Below are 17,687 nucleotides of genomic sequence, written 5' to 3'. Positions count from 1 at the left end.
TCCCTCCACGCAAAGAGGCGATCAGCTGAGCCTCATGCAAGAAGCGAGCCGCACACAGCACTTGATGTAACGCACAGAAATTTTATTACATAACAGGCTTTACAGAGACAACACAGCCAGTGAGCGACTGACAGCCGCTGTTACGGAAAACACCATCAGACAGATCTCACACACAAAGTCACGCACATTTTTAATCATAATTATGACAAACAGGCCAGAAAATACCACTAAACTGGACACTTTGGAACAGATCATTTTGGAGCCGAGACAGTAAAATAATTAAATATGTATATTAAAAAAAATAAAGAAAAGAAAATGATTAAAATGTGTTCTTCCAAAGTTTTATTTTATCCTGAAAAAGATAATTTCTCTAAATATGGGGTTTTCCCTTGATGCACCACCAGGAGGCGGTAGAGTATATGATTACAAATCACGAGTCAAGTCACCTGGCTGTGAACAGTCAGGCTGAGACATCGACACACAATACATTTCAAACACTTCATATAGCAAGAAAATTGTTTACATTTCAATTAATAATAAAAGAGAAAGTGAATGGGACGGATGTGATTTTTTGTTTTTAAATACTTTATTGTATATAAATAGGGGGGGGGGGGGGGTATGAAGGAGCATCAGGGGAATATTCCTAATTTTTGGAGAAATCCTTCGTGCCTACAAACACCACACAGAGACAAAAGAAATGCAGTCTTTAAGCATTCAGAGAGTCCGCATAAACAATAGCACTGAAAGGCTGATGCAGGTGTTTTTTTTGTCTTTTACCTGTGTAAAACGGTTTTTATGAGAAGAAGCTGTAGAGATAGGAGAACCCAACGATCCCAATGATGGCACAGCACAATGTAATCATCATCTTTTTCTGGAGACGCAATCAGAAACACACAGTCAGACGATAAAGAGAGGAATCAGGCTTTACTTTGCGAGCCGACGCAATTATCAACATTGATCGACACTGGTTTGAGGAAACAATTGAGCAAAAGCAGAACAAAGGGTTATAGAGGTTTGTGTGTAACTGTGTGTGTAAAGAGACAGGAAAGGTGAAACGACTTACCCCCTTTTTTGACACGTGTGCACCAGTCTTTAAAAGCTGTACTTTGCAACACTGTGGTTAACATGCTGACAGCAGCTACTACACTCCAATAAAACACACACACCACTTTGCAACAAGCAGTCATCAGAATGTAAAATTCAGTTACATAATTCCATTTCTGCAAGTCAAACACGACAAATAAACACTGGGTAATTTAACACATAAAATCTTTAATTTCTGATAAAATCATTGACATTTACACAGGTAAAAAAAAAAAAGCTTCAATTTTCTCTTATGTTCCAGTCTGCGCCAACGGCTCAAATAAAATGGATTGTGCCCCTAAATGATGATGATGCTGCGGGATTCTCATTTTCAAATGCTTCATACAAAACCACAGTTTAAAATTTAATTCATGCTTAAATTACAACATTGTTTTACTGAAATCGGCCTACTCCCTTATGTCAGGGCTTCTCCTCATGACTGGTTGGTACTGATTTTATGTACGGCTGGAATCATGTGCTTTAATTACCCTGTTAAAGCCACTGGATGACAACCTGTGCACTTTGGTTTGGTAAACTGTCAGTTCCAAAGATTGTCTGAAATGAAATGAATGAAATGATGATGGACAACCATTACTGAATCCAACAGGGAGGTACATGTTGCTAAAGCTAATGTGATCTAATACACAGCCCTGCAAAAATCCTGTCGTCTTTTTTTTGAAAATACAAGTTTTCTATGTACATTAAAATGACTTCTTTAAATAAAAAAAGGAGGTATAATGTTCATTTTAGTTGAAATTGTTCATTAAGACTCGATGGGCTTTTTGGAGGACGTACTTTGTGGTGCGGATGAACTGGTTACAGTAAGAGGTGTTTGTAATATTGTCCCCACCCCCCACATTCACTAATGAGGGCAGTCTAAATGTTAGACACACCTATGAAGTAAAGAGCAGCACACATACAGCCTCTGTTAAAAATGTCAAACCATTACATCCTAAGGCTGTGTAAACAAAAACTGAACATTATCACCTTCGCAAACATCAGATGTACTGCAGGACTGTGTCTAAAACTGGCAACTCAGTAGTAAAACCTAAAACATGCCTGTTAAGGCATTTCCTAGTAGTAAGACAAGACTAGCCACGGATACTTTACAGAGTGCCCATTTGTATGTGACGTCATAAGCAACATGTCTTAGAACAGTAGAATAAATACAAAAAGACTATTCTGGCACTTACGGGAAACAAACCACTAGTGTTACTACCAGACTCTCTAAAACTCCTTTGGCATTGAAATATTTCTACAGCACTTTAACAGGAGGAGTAACTGTGTCTATACATGTAAAAGCTTTGGTTTGGGTTGTGAAAAGGATCAAATTTCAGCTGCTACAAGTAAGCAAGTAATGAGCGTTCATCACACGCGCCTGTAAGTTCATGAAATGTGTTCCCATAAGTGCAATCCTTCATATTTGTTTTTTTAACAACCAGTGATAATTACACATATCTGAGCTACGCATTTGGAAATGTTAAAGTGCTGGAACTCCCCAAACCCTAACAAGAACAACAACAAAAAGAAATCCCACAGCAGTGAAAGTTCACTGGGGAGATTTTCAATCATAAAATCATATCAAGGCTCAAATAAATCAGGGGGTTTATGTGCTTCTGAAAGCTTTCAGATGACAAACGCTTCCCAGCTGATTCTTTGGCAGCAAATGTTGAACAGTGAAATGTTTAGTGACACTGAAGTGATGTTTTATTTCCCAATTCCCTTTTCGCCTTCACAGAGGTACAATAGACAATGTACCTCATATGTCAGCTTTGGTCTTGTTTCCTCATTCGCAGGAGAGCATCCTCAATTGTCCAAAAGTGAGGGAGACCTTCAGTGTGTTTTATTCGATTGAAAAGATCTGCAGGTTAAATATTCTTATACCCATATGGAGTGATCAGGATCAGTTTTTCCTTCTGCAGGCAGGCTGATGAATAATGGTGAGGATGTTGAATACACAGATGATGAGATGATGGCAGCGATCAGCCCTATAGTGTCTGGGTGAGGATGATGATGAGGATAATGAGAAGAACCACGGCACAGACCACAGCAATAATGATGATCTTCTACAGAGAGGGAGAAACATACACAGAAACAGCGTTGATGATGGGATACCTACAACTGAAAAGCACCCACAAACTTAACACCAGCAGGAACTAATTCGCCACTACAGTAACCAGAGGCAAGAGGCCCAGAACAGGAGAACAACAACACACCCAAAGTACTTCAAACAAGCACACACACCTCGAGTAAGCCCTCTGGATAGTAAGAAAACACACACTGAGCCTCAAAGGAAGTGCAAACTCCTTCCCAAAGCATGCCTAACAGACACACACCCATTATACAGCAGGTATTTGCTCAATTACTCACCCTTAGCGCTTCTCTTACTCAAATAATTCATCATCATTTCTTTAATCCCACTGACAATCCGATTGCCAGAGCCACTATGATCACCAAGATCACCACAATCACAATTATTATCACCAGTTTCTGTTGGGGACAATTAGGACATAAATTATCAGATCCAATGTCAGTGTAAAAACAGCAGGACAGCAGGTCTTTACTTGACAACAGCAGATGTATCGGATAACATCGATTACTCTTGAGGCTTATTTACCACAAAAACTCTGCACATTAGTATTGCACAAGACTGAAACAGGGTCAGGGTTGATTGTTGTTGTCCTGAAAATACAACAGTTTGCCTTTGCACACACACACACACACACACACACACATAATCTGTAACAGCCAGAAGCAAGCACACAACATCTCCAACCCTACAACACAGCAGCGGTTGTGGTTACAGCCTTCATGTGTAAACTGCACATCAACACAGTGAGGATGAAGCTGAAGAGAAAGGACAGAAAGAAAAGAAGCTCTGTGTGTGTGTGTGTGTGTGTGTGTGTGTGTGTGTGTGTGTGTTGGTGGGAGGGAGGGAGGGAGGGAGGATGCTTTTTATTCTGCTACGTGTTGCTGGGCAGGTCACAGTGGTGTTTAAAGCACAGGGTTCCACAGGCCACAGGTTGGTAACGGAGCAGGTAGAGGGGATCGGAGAGCACAAGTCACCACAGGGGGAGGTGGGAATGGTCTTCAAACAGGTTTCCCAAAAGCATCCTCTAGTGGAAGAGGAATTCCAACTATTCCCAACCTGAAAATAAAAAACAACCATGAGCAGGAGTTGCCTTCAGGACTCCTGCTTGACGATTGTCGGGTTGAGGACTGTGTGCAGGCCTCTCTAGGATCTGGATCCTTCTGAGGACAGGAAATGACACCGCACAAGAGCTTGTGACAGGTTGTTTGTTTTTAACCATCCCACACACTGATGGTATGCAATCCAATGGTAGTTAACAGAGCTGTATCATCTCCACACTAGTTAATGCTATCAGTGTGTATAAATCTAAATTAGGGGAGTTAATGTTACAGATCTTTTAAGGGCACCTGCCAGGCTGAACAGGGTAAACTGAAAGTCTAAACATGAAAAGGAAGGTTAACCAGTAGAGACTGGGAGACATCTTTACTTTGTTTTGGTTTCATTATTGCTTGAACAGCTTATTGTGGACTGTGATTACCTCTGGCACGAAATTCAGAAAAAAACCCAATAACTGCATTTAATGAGTCACTAACATGTAAATGTTGAAGGTCAAGCTTCTGTTTGAAATCAAGTCTCAGAGGTCAAAGTACCTCTGAGACTTACCTTAGCTTTTAAGAGAACAATTTTCAAAAGCCAAAAGTCGATTATTTTGTGAACAGAGTTAGCACTTTTCACTGATGATGACTTAGACTTCAAAAGTTAAGATAATATTTTTTTTGTTTAGCCTGAAGGACTTTTTACAGGGTTTACTACCCTGTACAACCTGCATTACACCTGCATGACGGTGCAGTTCTACTCAACATGAGAGAGAAGAAAGCAGACTACATTTCCATATGCCGAACATATTCTAATTCACAATCAGTCAGGCTGGAGAACGCAGTTTTTTTTGTCCCATGGTGTCAAAGTTATTCTGTTTAATTGTAATTTTTAATCTTTGTCCTGCTTGTTCAGAACTAACTAGATTTGTAAATGCAAAGTTATTAAATAAATAATTCCAGTGCTTTTGGGAAACCTGACCATTGTTTTCGATGATTATCACTCACACGGCGAGCCTCTTGCTGAAACTTTGCAGCTTTTTTAGTGTCTGCAACAGCGCGCTCCACAAAGCCCACCGACTGGTCCATGTTGCTCTCGATCCTGTCAATCATTCCACCCTGATGTAAACGGCATCAGAGGTAAAGAAACGTAGCAGTGAAATTAAACAGAAAGAGAGAGAAAAAGACAAGCACCAGCAATGCAACAGTTGTTGCGAATGGCAACGTGTGCGAGTACTGGGTGAGGGAGGGTGAGAGAGACATGGTGAAGGGAGGATATGTAGGCACACTATGTGGTTTAAGTGTGGCAAACAGTGAGGAGTGCAACAGTGTACAGAAGATAAGCAGGGAAAAAAAAGACAAAAGCAGCTTGGTGCTATGACTGGAAAGAAAGAAAAAAGAAAGACATTACCTTGCGTGCTTTGGTCTGATACCTTACAGCTTTTTTGGTCTGCTCCTTTGCTGCTACTATGTGGTCCACTGACTTGGATATATTCTGCTCTATGTTTTCTACCATGTCACCCTGAAAAACATGCAACATTCTGTAAGGTACTGACACTTAAGCAGAAATGAGAAGCAGATTGGGTTAAATACAGAGGAATAAATCCGGTTAGAGGGGTATTACATGTTCACTGAACAGTTAGATTGCCAACACCTGCACTGAGGATCTCAGGGGTTTGTTTTGAATTCTGACATTTAATTTTAACTTGAATCACTTTTTATAGCCTCATATAGAGATCTATAAAGAGAGATCCAGGACATCAGCCTTGGTGGAGAATTAGCTCTGCAAGCACCCTTCTAGTTCTCTTCTGTAATTCAAACTTTCAAACGTAAAACTGGAATTAAAACTGGCAGGAAAAAAAAAAAATATCCAAAACAATCTCACAGCACAACATGAAACATGTGCATAACAACAACCCTTACCTTACAAAGCCTTTTCCTCAGACAGCATTTTGCAAGCAACAAGAAATATGTGGTTATATTTAGTTAAGAGGCTAACAGTAATGTCCCTGTACCAGCTAGTTAGACGTTTGTTGACCTTGATGATTTATTCTATTATTATTTGTATTGGTACCGTTAACGCTGAGCGATGGGATGGAGGTGACAGTGACAGAAGAGCGCAAAGAGTAAAGGAAAGACATACAGCTGGAAAAGAGTAAACAGAGTAATGATGTGCAAAGAGTTGGATACAATGAGGGCTGAACACAAAGCCATGGAGAGGATTTAAGGATGAATTCAATGAATGAACAAGCAAATAACTAGAATCAAATGACAGGCAGGTGGATGCAGAGGACCGTACCTGGCTCTCGACCAGCATGGCGATGTCTACAAACATATCGTGCAGCTCCTTAATACTACTCTCCAGACGGACGATGTCTTTGTGTCTGGCTTCAATCTCATTCAGGGCTTGTTTGGAGATCCCCGAGTCTATAATCTGCGCAAAGGAGAGGCTTAACATTACCGAACAGCATCAGTTTAAACACAGGTGGCTAAATGAATATTTGGCATTGATTCAAATCAATGTGTATTCACTTAAAACGGCACCAAGCTAGAAAACAGTTGTTGTGATACAGCCTAAAAATCTAAAATCTATTCAAGGACACCACTACACAACAGTCCCGTCCTGCCCAGCAGTTGGATTCCTTAACAGTTAAGTGAGGTCAAAGTCTAGCCTGTTTGTTACAGGAATGTGAGACACCGTATCTGAAAATATCAAGTCAAGCTGTGCGTCCTTGTGCAAGAAATTCCTCCCTACTTGTGTATTTTTTATCAACGTGAGCTCAGAGAATCTTGGCTACATTTTCAAGTTTTTCCAGCTGCTGCGTGTAGCCAAAGCAACACAACACAATGCTCCTTATCTCAGTGTGTCATGAGCAGACTGAGTGCGAGTCAGGTCGACTCCTAAGCGCCAATAATTAGCTGACACAAGCAGTTTAAGTTTTACTGAGAAACTGACAACTCGGCTTTCACAGTTCAACCACATCATGGTGGAGTTAACGTTAAGGTACGTTAAGGAAAATGCATATACGTGCACAAACGCACACTCTTACCCCTGCAGTGAACACAGAAGCATTACCACCCTCCAACATCTCCTCTAGTTCTTCATCCGTAGTTGCTTTTCCAGCTGGAGAGGAAAGGGAAAAAGGAAAAGGAGCGGGATTAATGACAAAGGCGACAATGGAACCGTCAAATGTCTTTGTTGGCGTCGTTGTGACTCACTGATCTCGAGCTGTCTCTGAATACGTCCTTTACTCCTCTCCCGGAAATCCACCTGAGCTTCATTATACTTTGTCATCACCTCCACAAACTTCCTAGACAGCACTGCATGCTGGGAGGTAACAGAATAACAATGGAAGAGCTTATAAGTAACACTTTTAAATGATGAAAGCAGAAACCTGAAGACAAAGACGTGTATTTGTCCCGTCTTCCTCCCTTCACGCCTGATCAGTTGCGGCAGATGGCTGCCCCGCCCCAAACCTCGTTCTGCTGGAGGTTTCTTCCTGTTAAAAGGAAGTTTTTCCTTCCCACAATCGCCAAAGCACTTGCTCATAGGGTTTCATTTTATTGTTGGAGTTTTCTGTGTTTTCTCTGTACTGTTGTAGGGTCTTTACCTTACTATATGAAGCACCTTGAAGCAACTCTTGTTGATTGATTGAAATGGAATATTTTAGAAATGCTAAACATTTATTAAAGTCTTAAAGCAGAAGTATTAACAAGCACCCTCTTCTCTTAATTCTCTCTTAACCTACTTTTACCTAAAATACAACAAATAAGACCATCAGAAAAAAATCAACCTCACATACAAAGCCCAGCATGAGGGGGAAGTTTGCAAGAAAAGCGCTTTCTCAGAAGGTTACTTGAATCGTCTGAAGGAGATGATTTACCTGTGATTTACGTATCCGCGTGTCAGCCGACACCCTCTCCTGCTCTTCTGACTCCAGATTCCTCTCAATGGCTGGGAAGAAGGCAGAGTTACTTCACTTAAACAACCTTGAACTGATTAAATATAACACCACTATTCACTTGTTTACTAATCCAATAGACATACAAGTTATTCATAATGACAGGCTGTATGTAGAAATGGGAGCGGGACTCACTCTTGAGTTTGTTCCTCGCACCGTTGGCCAACTTCTTTATGTCATTGGTGATCGCCTCCAAGTCCTCCTGTGTTTCTGTGCAGGATACAGCATAGTGCAGATTTTCAGTGCTGATGCCTTTCCTGATCAATGTTGTGTTATTTTGTAACGCAAAAAAATGAAGTAAATGTCAGAGCTGGTGGTGATTTCTTACTCTGATCTGATGTGGGAGCAGACAAGATGACAGAGTAAAGCTTTTTCACTTCTGTCACATTCTCATCGATTTTCTCAATGTTGTTTCTGATTACCTCGATCTGTAACACAAGGACACACCGCAAATGGCAAACACATGCAAATCACACCATCTTAGAACACGCAGGTCCTCGTGAATGCAAGTGAAGCAAAACAATCACACTCAGTGCATACATACACCCATAGCAGCACTTACCTCAGAAAAGAACTCATCCATGAAGCCTGCGTTGTCCACAGCAATCTCCACATCATCATCATCTTGATCACACACCTATAAGAATAAACAGAAAGAGCAGGACTAAGAGCGTGAGGTGGTAGGCTCGCAGGCCCTATGTTTCTCAATAGCTTTTCATTCTTCATGTAGAACAAGCCCATCCAAAATTTTTCCTTGTCAACCTGTTGTCTTTAGGTTAAGAGCCGACTAGTTGCTGCACAATTATGGTATTAATGATTTAATCCATATTTTGGGGCATCGCCAGAAAGAAAACCAGCGCTGTTAACACTGCACTGCATTAAAGGTCCATGCAAAACCCCCTAAAATTAATTTTTAAATCCAAAACCAGCCATTTGTTTAGGACATCAGTAAAATGTTAACTATTCAAAATGCCTTACAACAACCTGCAAGAAGACAAAAGGGCTGAAACTGAGTTTATACAACTTTAATCAGAGGACTTCCTGTTTGGTGATTGTGGGCAGCATTGTCCTGCTTTCATGTTTCATGCAAAAAAACAATTTTGACCTAATTTCAGTATGGAGAGGTAGTTTAGTGCATTTTCAGCACATTATTATTAGTTACATAAATCAACAGGATAAAAGACAAAATAAATCTCTTAGCTTGTGTGTGCATGTGAAGCATGTGTCCTGAAGTAGTGACATTGGTTGAAAATGTGAGGTAGTAAGTCCTGCAGTCCACTACAAGGTACACTAAAAGTTTTGTTTTACAAGGGGTAAAAATACTGTACATTTCTGAAATCCCACCAAATCAAAGTTAAGACTCTCAACTTGAACAAACAATTTAAGCTCAAACACCAGAATCTTAATATTAGCAAAAAAGTATAATTTAACCTCCCTCAAAGCCATAAAATGTGGAAGCTGCAGTTTCTGTCATTTTGAAAAGAAAGTCCATGTGCTCTGTTAACCCAGCCGCCACACATGTAACATCAATGGAAAGCCCGGATTTCCCCTAGACTCCATAAATTGTGCTTGACATAGAGGTCTCAGACTCATGTCAACGACAGAGGACAAAAATGAACTGCTGGGTCTTGCAGAAAAATAACCTCGATATCGGTGCCTCCAACACTGTCAAACAGCACCACAGACTAGCTTGCAGATTTCCCAATCCAGATCTGGGAGGATCACATCCAGAGGATGCCCAGTAGTTGTCTGGAGTGCAAACAGGCATGTGGAGGTCATCCATGCAACTGAGCTATTTTATAACAGTTGGATCATCCTGTAGCTCTAACCCATCTAAGACTTTTCTCATGTATTACATATTACTTAAGCAATAAAGTATGTTTGCCATGATATTTGCAATTAGATAGATAAAAAGAATACATAAATAAATAATGACATAACAAACCAGCCATGGTTCAAAACCAATCTTCCATCCACTGTCTTAACTACTGATCCAGCATCCCCCTGGGGGCTCCAAACCTCTGTTTAAATAATTCAAAGCTACGTCCGAGTCCATTAAACTCTGCACTTGTTATTTTTTGTATCTCTAAAACCTTACAATAACAGCATTTAAATTAAACCTTTAACACCGGTGCAAACTTAAAAAAAAAAAAAAAAAAAAAAAATTAGGTCAGCAGTGGAGGCTCCAGGAAGTTCCTGTTCCCAGCCAGAAGTTAAGTCTGGTATTCACCTATAAAAACCACACCCTGAAACTTCAACACTTTGGTCCTCGCATGGATTATAATGTGGTTAGTTGTGAGCTTTAGAGGTGCTGCTAGGGGAAGTATTTCCCATCTCAACGTCAAGCTAAACAAACTGGCTGGAGTCTGGTGAGAAGAAGGATATCTCTATCTGTAGGGTAAATACGAAACCTCAAACAGCATTAAAGGAAGTGTATTCAAATCACACTGCTAGACGATATATTGAATTTATAAAAATAAAATAAGCAGCTGTGCTTTCTTTAAACAAAGTAGAGTCAAAACAAAACAATTAGCTTAATTTAAGTTACAACTTTACACATTTATTTTAGAGAGATTTTCTGTTTAATTTCTTTTTTCTGAAGTTTTTCTGTTTGGGTTGGAAAAGCCACCGAACACAGTTTAGACCGTGAGTCTTCATGCAAAGCTATACTAATGAAATTGCTTCCTGGTTAGCAGCTCAGCCTGACCCTAATCAGTTTACATCCAGCATTTCATCAGAATGCTTCACGCTGCTGACTATACGTGTCACAAGTGACGGGCAGTAAACACAAGTCAGCACTGATGGTTTGCTACGCACGCACCAAGCACTGGCAGTGAATATTTAACATCTAGGACCAGAGGCAGGCTCCAAGACGTCAACCCAATTTTCACTCTAAGCTGACTTTAACAAAACTGAGGCAGAGTGAACGGACATCACGGCCACGCCGTGACTGCGTTTGATAAAGTGAGAAAAGAAAAAGCAGCCCTATTTGCTTCCTCCCTTCTAATTACTTCTGCTTTTAAGTTAAATATATTCTGATCAGACACCCGATGAGCTGTTCCAGGCATTTGTCCAGAGTTTGTGCTTTGTAACAGGTGACTCTGTGTGACCTGCAGAGGTCCACAAATTTGGAATAAGCTTCAAAGCACTGATTTAGGTTAGTATAATAATGTATGTTGGAAATTAAAGATGTATTTGCTGTATATTATCTGAGGTTTGGGCGTTGTATGTTATGGAGAGGCCCATTTCACAAATAACAGTCTTATATATTATCATTTCGGAATTTGTATTTTAATAAATTTGTGAAACCTTTGGCTCTTCAGGTGTGCACCCAGGTCAAAGTCGAGGCTTGGAAAATGTTAAGACGTCATCGGTTTAATGCCTCTGATCTCATATTAGCTGACTCACACACAGTATTTACAATAGTAAGCTCAATAAATATTACGGTTCATTCACACTGCACCTGTCCTGTGCACCTGTTGTGCTTCTTTTCACTGCCATATTCAAACAGTAAGCATTTTCTTTTGCGGTCCTCAGTTTCTGGACAGTTTCAACATTTCCTGACATTTTACAGACAAAAATTATTAACTGAGAGAATAATCAGCAGATTCATCAGTATTGAAAGTAATCATTAACCCTTCTAGGCAGTAACATTTACTGCAACTGCACGAATGCTGACTTTTATACTTGGCCTTTAACCTTCCAGCCTTCATCGAAAATTTGAATTGCAAATGTAGCCGAGACCATTTGCTTCAGGCTGGCGTACCTACAGCAGTAGTTGAACCGAGAGTTTCCAGGACATAGTGCTTGCTTTTGAATCTCTCAGAGAGTTATTCATCAAACGCACCACTCAGGCTCACGCACACTCTCACACTGCATTTCTGCTCTTGTGAGATAAGACCAAGCACTCACTTCCTTCCAGTGTCTCTCATTCAGCAAAAACAAGAGGAAAGGGAGTGATGTGTGCACCAAACCAAACAACCAAAGACCACAAAGACACGCACACACACACACACACACAGCTTGTAAAAACATCGTGATAATGACAGGAACAGTCAGAGGCAGTGACCTTATCCAAGTCATCAAGAAAACTTTAACAGCATTACTCAATAAACTCACTTGCTCATCTTAACACTTTACTTCACTTCAGAAGACACAAAGAAATTCTTGGATCAAACTACTACGAACCATTTCAGCTTAAAGTTTGGGAGATGGTCAACTCTTCATGATTGGTTTGCGAGATGTCAAATATTTGGGAGGCATGTTTAGACAGGTGAACAAGGTTTATGTAACAATATCTAACACGAGCTTTAAATGGTGCTGCGAGCCAAAATCCAGCCCGACTGTTGGTGAATTAGATTTGCTCGCTTAGAAATAAAAAATAGAATAACAAAAACAAAAAGCATGACAGCTATAATCTCATGCAGAAGATTGCATTTAAGATTTTGATGGCTGCACAGTGGGTAAAATTAGGTCAAGTGGACATCACGATTAGAAAACATCAAACACGCAGCACAGAATAGTGATAGTGGAGTTGAAACTATGTGGGCACCAGTAGAGCTACAGGACAAGATCGACCAACCAGAAAAAAGAAACAAATATAAAAACAGCAGAGGTTTTGATGATCAATAAAAAGTTAACAGCCAAGCAAAAAGAAGAAAACCACTTTGGAAAGTCATTTGTAAGGATTTGTTGTTTCTTCAGGCTAATATGAAGTTCAGTTTTTTGACAATTTGTCGATAAATAATGCAGAAAATAATCAGATAAAATCCATAATAACAAGAAATGTTAGTTACTGCTGTCTGAGCAACAGCATTTTCTGTGGGATGGTTTAAAAATGAGCTGCTACCTTTAAAAGCAGTAGCACAGGGACCTGGGGTCAGATTTACAGCAGCGTGGTGACAGAAGCCTATTTAGTCCATCAGCAGTTGTGTTGATGCAAAGCATCTGACAAGGGATTTAAAAACTCCATATGGCAATGAAGACGGCATGTTTACGCTGTTACATTTTTACCACTGGGTGTAAAGTGCTTTCAGTGACTGATAAGACTAATAAAGTGCTACGTAACTGCACTCCATTTACGATTTGTGCCGGTCAGGCTAGGAAGCAGAGCAGCACCAGAACCCCAGCTCGTCACTGAAGACACAGAACTGAAAACCAGATGAGCTTAAATGAAAGTGCATTTGAAAATACTATGAGGGAACAGAAAGGCAGAACAACAGAAAGTAACAGTCATGTTAGTCTAGCTCACAAGTGAGGTTACCAACTTCTCCTCTCAGTATTTCTCTAAAAATAGTCAAATAAAACAAGCGTAAAGTGGAGCTTGGCCAATAAGCTGCCACATGTAACAGTACAATAACTTCAGCAAATTACGATTCTACACTTCATACGGTTTATAAAAGTGCCAAGGTCTTCAGTACGTCAGGTGATGTGATAATGATGCCAGTGGCGTAAGCAAACATTGACATGAACGCGCACATACACACACACAGCCTAGATTACTGTCGGCAAGTTAAACATTAGAAAGGAAACTCAAGGAGGGAAATGAAGACAGGGGGATAAGGTGGGAAGATAAAGAAACACAGGAGTAAAGGCAGGTCGAGGTAGTCGGAAAAGACGCAAGTATTACTGGAGAAAAATTAAAAATGTCACACGGCCTGCTTATAAACACATGTCTGACCTAGTTCTGCTTACATCTGTACTTCCTTTAATGTAAAGCCAACTGTGTTGTGATAAAGATATCTGGGAGTGGGGGCAAGTGAGGAATACCACTGCTCAAACAATTTTAAAACACAGCAAATATTTGACCAGCAGTTTTAGGTAGCTATAGCAACACAACATCCCTCAACACACGCCATCATGAGTTACTGTACAACAGCAGCAGCATAACCCAATTCAGAAAAGAAGAGGCCAGTGATATGAAAATGTGGGAGATTCGCGCTGTACTGCACCATTATTGATATAGACCCACTGGCCACTTTGCTAGAACCCCATTCCTTCAGAACTGCCTTGATTTTTCATGGCATGCCAGAAACCTTCTTTTCAGTCCATCCTGACAGGATTGTATCACAATGTTGCTGCACATTTGTTGGCAGCATGTCCATGATGTGAATCTCTCGTTTCACCGCATCCCAAAGGTACTCTACTGAAGTAAGATCTAGTTGACACGGTCAACACAATACTCAGGTAAACAACGCTCCGTTGATATTAAGGAACTCAAAGTGTGTAAAGACAACACCCCCCACACCACTAAACCACTACCAGCAACCTTAACTGTTGAGACATGCAGGAAGATCCATGCTTTCATGTTGTTAACGGCAATTTCTGACCCAACTACCTGAATGTTGCAGCAGAAATCAAGACTGTTCAGATAATGAAACGTTTTCCAGTCCTCTATTGTCCAATTTTGGTGAGCCTGTGTGAACTATAACCTCAGTTTTCTATTCTTAGCTGACACGATTGACATCCAGGGTGGCTGTAGCTCAGGAGGCAGAGCAGGTCATCTGCTGATCGGAAGGTTGGTGGTTTGATCCTTGGCTCCCCCAGTCTGCATGCCGAATATCATTGAGCAAGATACTAACCACAAGTTGCTCTCCAGGGCATCCATTGGAGTATGAGTGTTGAGTATGTGTGCAGTTAGAAAGCACTTATAAGCATAGGAAAAAAGAAAAGTTGCATGTTGTATAAAGCGCTATATAGGAGTCCATTTACCATTACCATTTACATCCGGTGTGGTCTTCTGCTGCTTTAGCCCATCTGTAATAAGTGGTCATTTGAGTTACTGCTGCCTTTCCATCAGCTAAAATCAGTCTGGCCATTCTCCTCTGACCTCTGACACCAACAAGGGATTTTCGCCCAGAGAACAGCCGCTTACTGGATACATTCTCTTTTTCAGACCATTGTCTGCAAACCCTAGAGGTGGTGTTGGGGGGAAAAAATCCCAGTAGATCATTTCTGAAATACTCAGACCATCTCATCTGACACCAACAACTACACCACACTCAAAGTCCCTTAAAAAAAAAGTCACCCCTCTTCTCCATTCTTCACCACCACCTGCCAACACGGCTAAATGCACTCAGTTGCTGTCATGTAATTGAGTATAGGTCAAATGTCTGATTATCTTAATTTCTAAATAAATAGTTAAACAAATTATCAAGGTGCTGGGACCAGATCCTTCATTCTTCAAGAGCTATAATAAAGTCCTCCCTTTTATCGAGCAACAGTTAATCAATACCAATGAAAACAGAGTGACTCACCTAAGTTATTTTTAGCCACGATACACCGGGATATATAAATTAAGCTCAATTTCACTGGAATTACTTGGGTAAATATGACCTGTTGAGCTGCAGTTCAGTTAATAAGAATTAACCTCTACTTCAAACCTTATACTCAGAAGTGAATGCACAAAACACGTCTTTCATCCAGCACTTCCATTCCCAATCATTATCCAAGCTGTAATGTCACTACAGCCATCACATGAGTTACATCATCATATATCTCACTATTGTTGTTTGTTTTGTTTTTTATATATGCTATATATTTATGGTAAAGGTTTAAATCAAAGAGTGTAAAATTTTCATTTTACAAATCCTAACCTCAAACATCTTAAAATGGTCGTTTTTCTTTTTCGGAGTGTACAGAGTCAATATTGATGAGTAAAAGGAGACACTTTCAGAAAACTCAACGTTTCCTAAACACTACCTACCGCTTTAAGCTGCTCCAATCGGTCCTTCATTTTTAGGCGGTTAGCTTCACAGTATTAAAATAAAGAAATAAACACAATATTGTGCAAAAAGGGTTTAAAAAAAAAAAGAACTAGTCCCAATCTCTCAAGTTCTCAGCCAGCTGCCAAGCTAGCTGTGCAACACAGACCCACCGCCAGTGAGGCAGAAAATTAAACTCCCCAAAAGTCTTGACAGATGTCCTGAGAAAACGACTTTTTTCTGAAAACAGGAGTCTTTCCGTCGCTTTTCCATACAATATGGCTGCTGGGTTTGAAGCCAGTGTTTTTTTCTTGCTAAATCTCCTCGCTCAGGGGATTAAAACAACAGTTGTGTGGAGCCGTATAATCTGTTTCTCCGCTGGCTACCAGTAATCATTCTAAAACGCACTTTTATGGCTAACGCATGCGCAGACAAGTCCCCCGATCGCGGTGATGAAGCCACGCCCTGAGCCACCTGCACTCGTGATGCATTCAGGTATTGTAGGAATAATAATCTAACTAACCTGCGGATTTGTTGGAAACTCTTTTAAAAATATATAATAAGGAATCAAATGTGATTATTTTTGTCTTATGAGGGAATTTAGAGAAAGATATGGAGTCACAGAAGATAAACATCCGCAGAGTCTCACAACAGCTAAACAACATGCTGTTAAATATCAAGTTGCCTGGTTGAACCAGTATAAAGGTATGAAGGTAATAACGGAAGTCATAGTATGTTAGTATGCCCAGAAACATACTAAGGCAACAACTCTAACATACCAATTTCCACTATACTTTGGGGCTTTCTGTGATATTATTGGTTAATTAGCATGATGTCATTAGTTTCACTGGTATGTAGTAATAAGTAAAAGTCCATCCCTCTTCTTCCACTTATCCAATCCAGAGCAGTGGGAGGGCCGGACTCCTTGTACACCGTGGAGAGGCTGCCAATCTACTGCAGAAGTAATGCAGAGAGACAGACAACAGCAAGTTTTAGGATCACCAGTTAACCTAGAGTACCTAGACAGAACATGCAACTCCAGACAGAAAGGCCCCAGACTGGGTTTGAACCATGATCTTTGTTCTGTGAGACAAAGGGTTTGTTTTTCTACTGCTGGAGGAAATAAAGTCAAATGATCAGCAACGAGATCATCGATCCAGAGGGAAACATGAATACCTGACACAAATGTCATTGCACAAGTTGTTCTAATGTTGTGCCACAAATGTGAAGACCACTGTATTGCTGAAGTCACTGGCAATGTTTTACAATAAGTGATCATAACTTCACCGTCTTTCTACCATGAATGTCTGAACCAAAAGTCATCACAATTAATCTATAGTTTAAGAGAGTTTCAGTCAAGAGCAAAGTACTCAACTTAAATTAAAACCAATTAGAACGTGTTTACATCTATTAATCAGGTCTATCTTTGCTGTGTCTTTTCTTTTTTATTTCAGCACATGGATCATATTGCCATGCCAGTATGTTTACACCTCAAGGTCATAGTTCAAAGAGTTATGAGAGTTAATGAGTTTTGAAGAGGAAAACAGCATGACTGATATGGTGGCCTGCAGCATTACTGGAGAATTCACCACCTTACTCTTTACAGCAAAGTCTTTACTGATGCCCTCTATTCATTTGCGTTTTGGGATGTTTTGCCTTAACCATCGAGGGCACTATAAATAAAACATCACTTTTTATCCCCCCTTAGAAAGCCTTGGAGAGAGCTGAAGACAATTTAATTTTAAAGTAAGCTCATGTTAAAGCAAGTGATCAAGCATACTTATTTATGTATTTATTTTTAATTGTGGTGTTT

At 40.2% G+C, this 17,687-nt stretch overlaps 1 protein-coding gene across 3 annotated transcripts; it reads right to left on the bottom strand.

Annotated features, from left to right (window-relative positions):
- Positions 1-61: 61 nt before the first annotated feature.
- On the bottom strand, positions 62-16,280 carry stx3b (syntaxin 3b). Of its 3 annotated transcripts, none has more exons than XM_026142662.2 (11): positions 15,877-16,280; positions 8,734-8,808; positions 8,500-8,599; positions 8,307-8,381; positions 8,094-8,164; positions 7,429-7,537; positions 7,260-7,333; positions 6,509-6,643; positions 5,218-5,328; positions 778-871; positions 62-669 (listed from the first exon to the last, which is right to left on the bottom strand). In XM_026142662.2, exons 1-10 carry the CDS (start codon positions 15,904-15,906, stop codon positions 794-796), a joined length of 858 nt encoding a protein of 285 aa, XP_025998447.1. In that variant the 5' UTR covers positions 15,907-16,280; the 3' UTR covers positions 62-669; positions 778-793. The 3 variants fall into 3 exon arrangements, with proteins under 3 accessions (XP_025998447.1, XP_025998434.1, XP_025998441.1); XM_026142649.2 differs by lacking the exons at positions 62-669; positions 778-871; positions 5,218-5,328 and adding exons at positions 2,506-3,149; positions 3,454-3,573; positions 5,621-5,731; XM_026142656.2 differs by lacking the exons at positions 62-669; positions 778-871; positions 5,218-5,328 and adding exons at positions 2,773-3,149; positions 5,621-5,731.
- Between the last annotated feature and the right edge of the window lie 1,407 nt (positions 16,281-17,687).

This window comes from Astatotilapia calliptera, chromosome 2 (genome assembly GCF_964374335.1).
Source record: "Astatotilapia calliptera chromosome 2, fAstCal68.1, whole genome shotgun sequence".
NCBI lineage: Eukaryota > Metazoa > Chordata > Actinopteri > Cichliformes > Cichlidae > Astatotilapia > Astatotilapia calliptera.
Note: the sequence above shows the minus strand (reverse complement) of the source record. Positions and strands in the feature narration are given on the sequence as shown.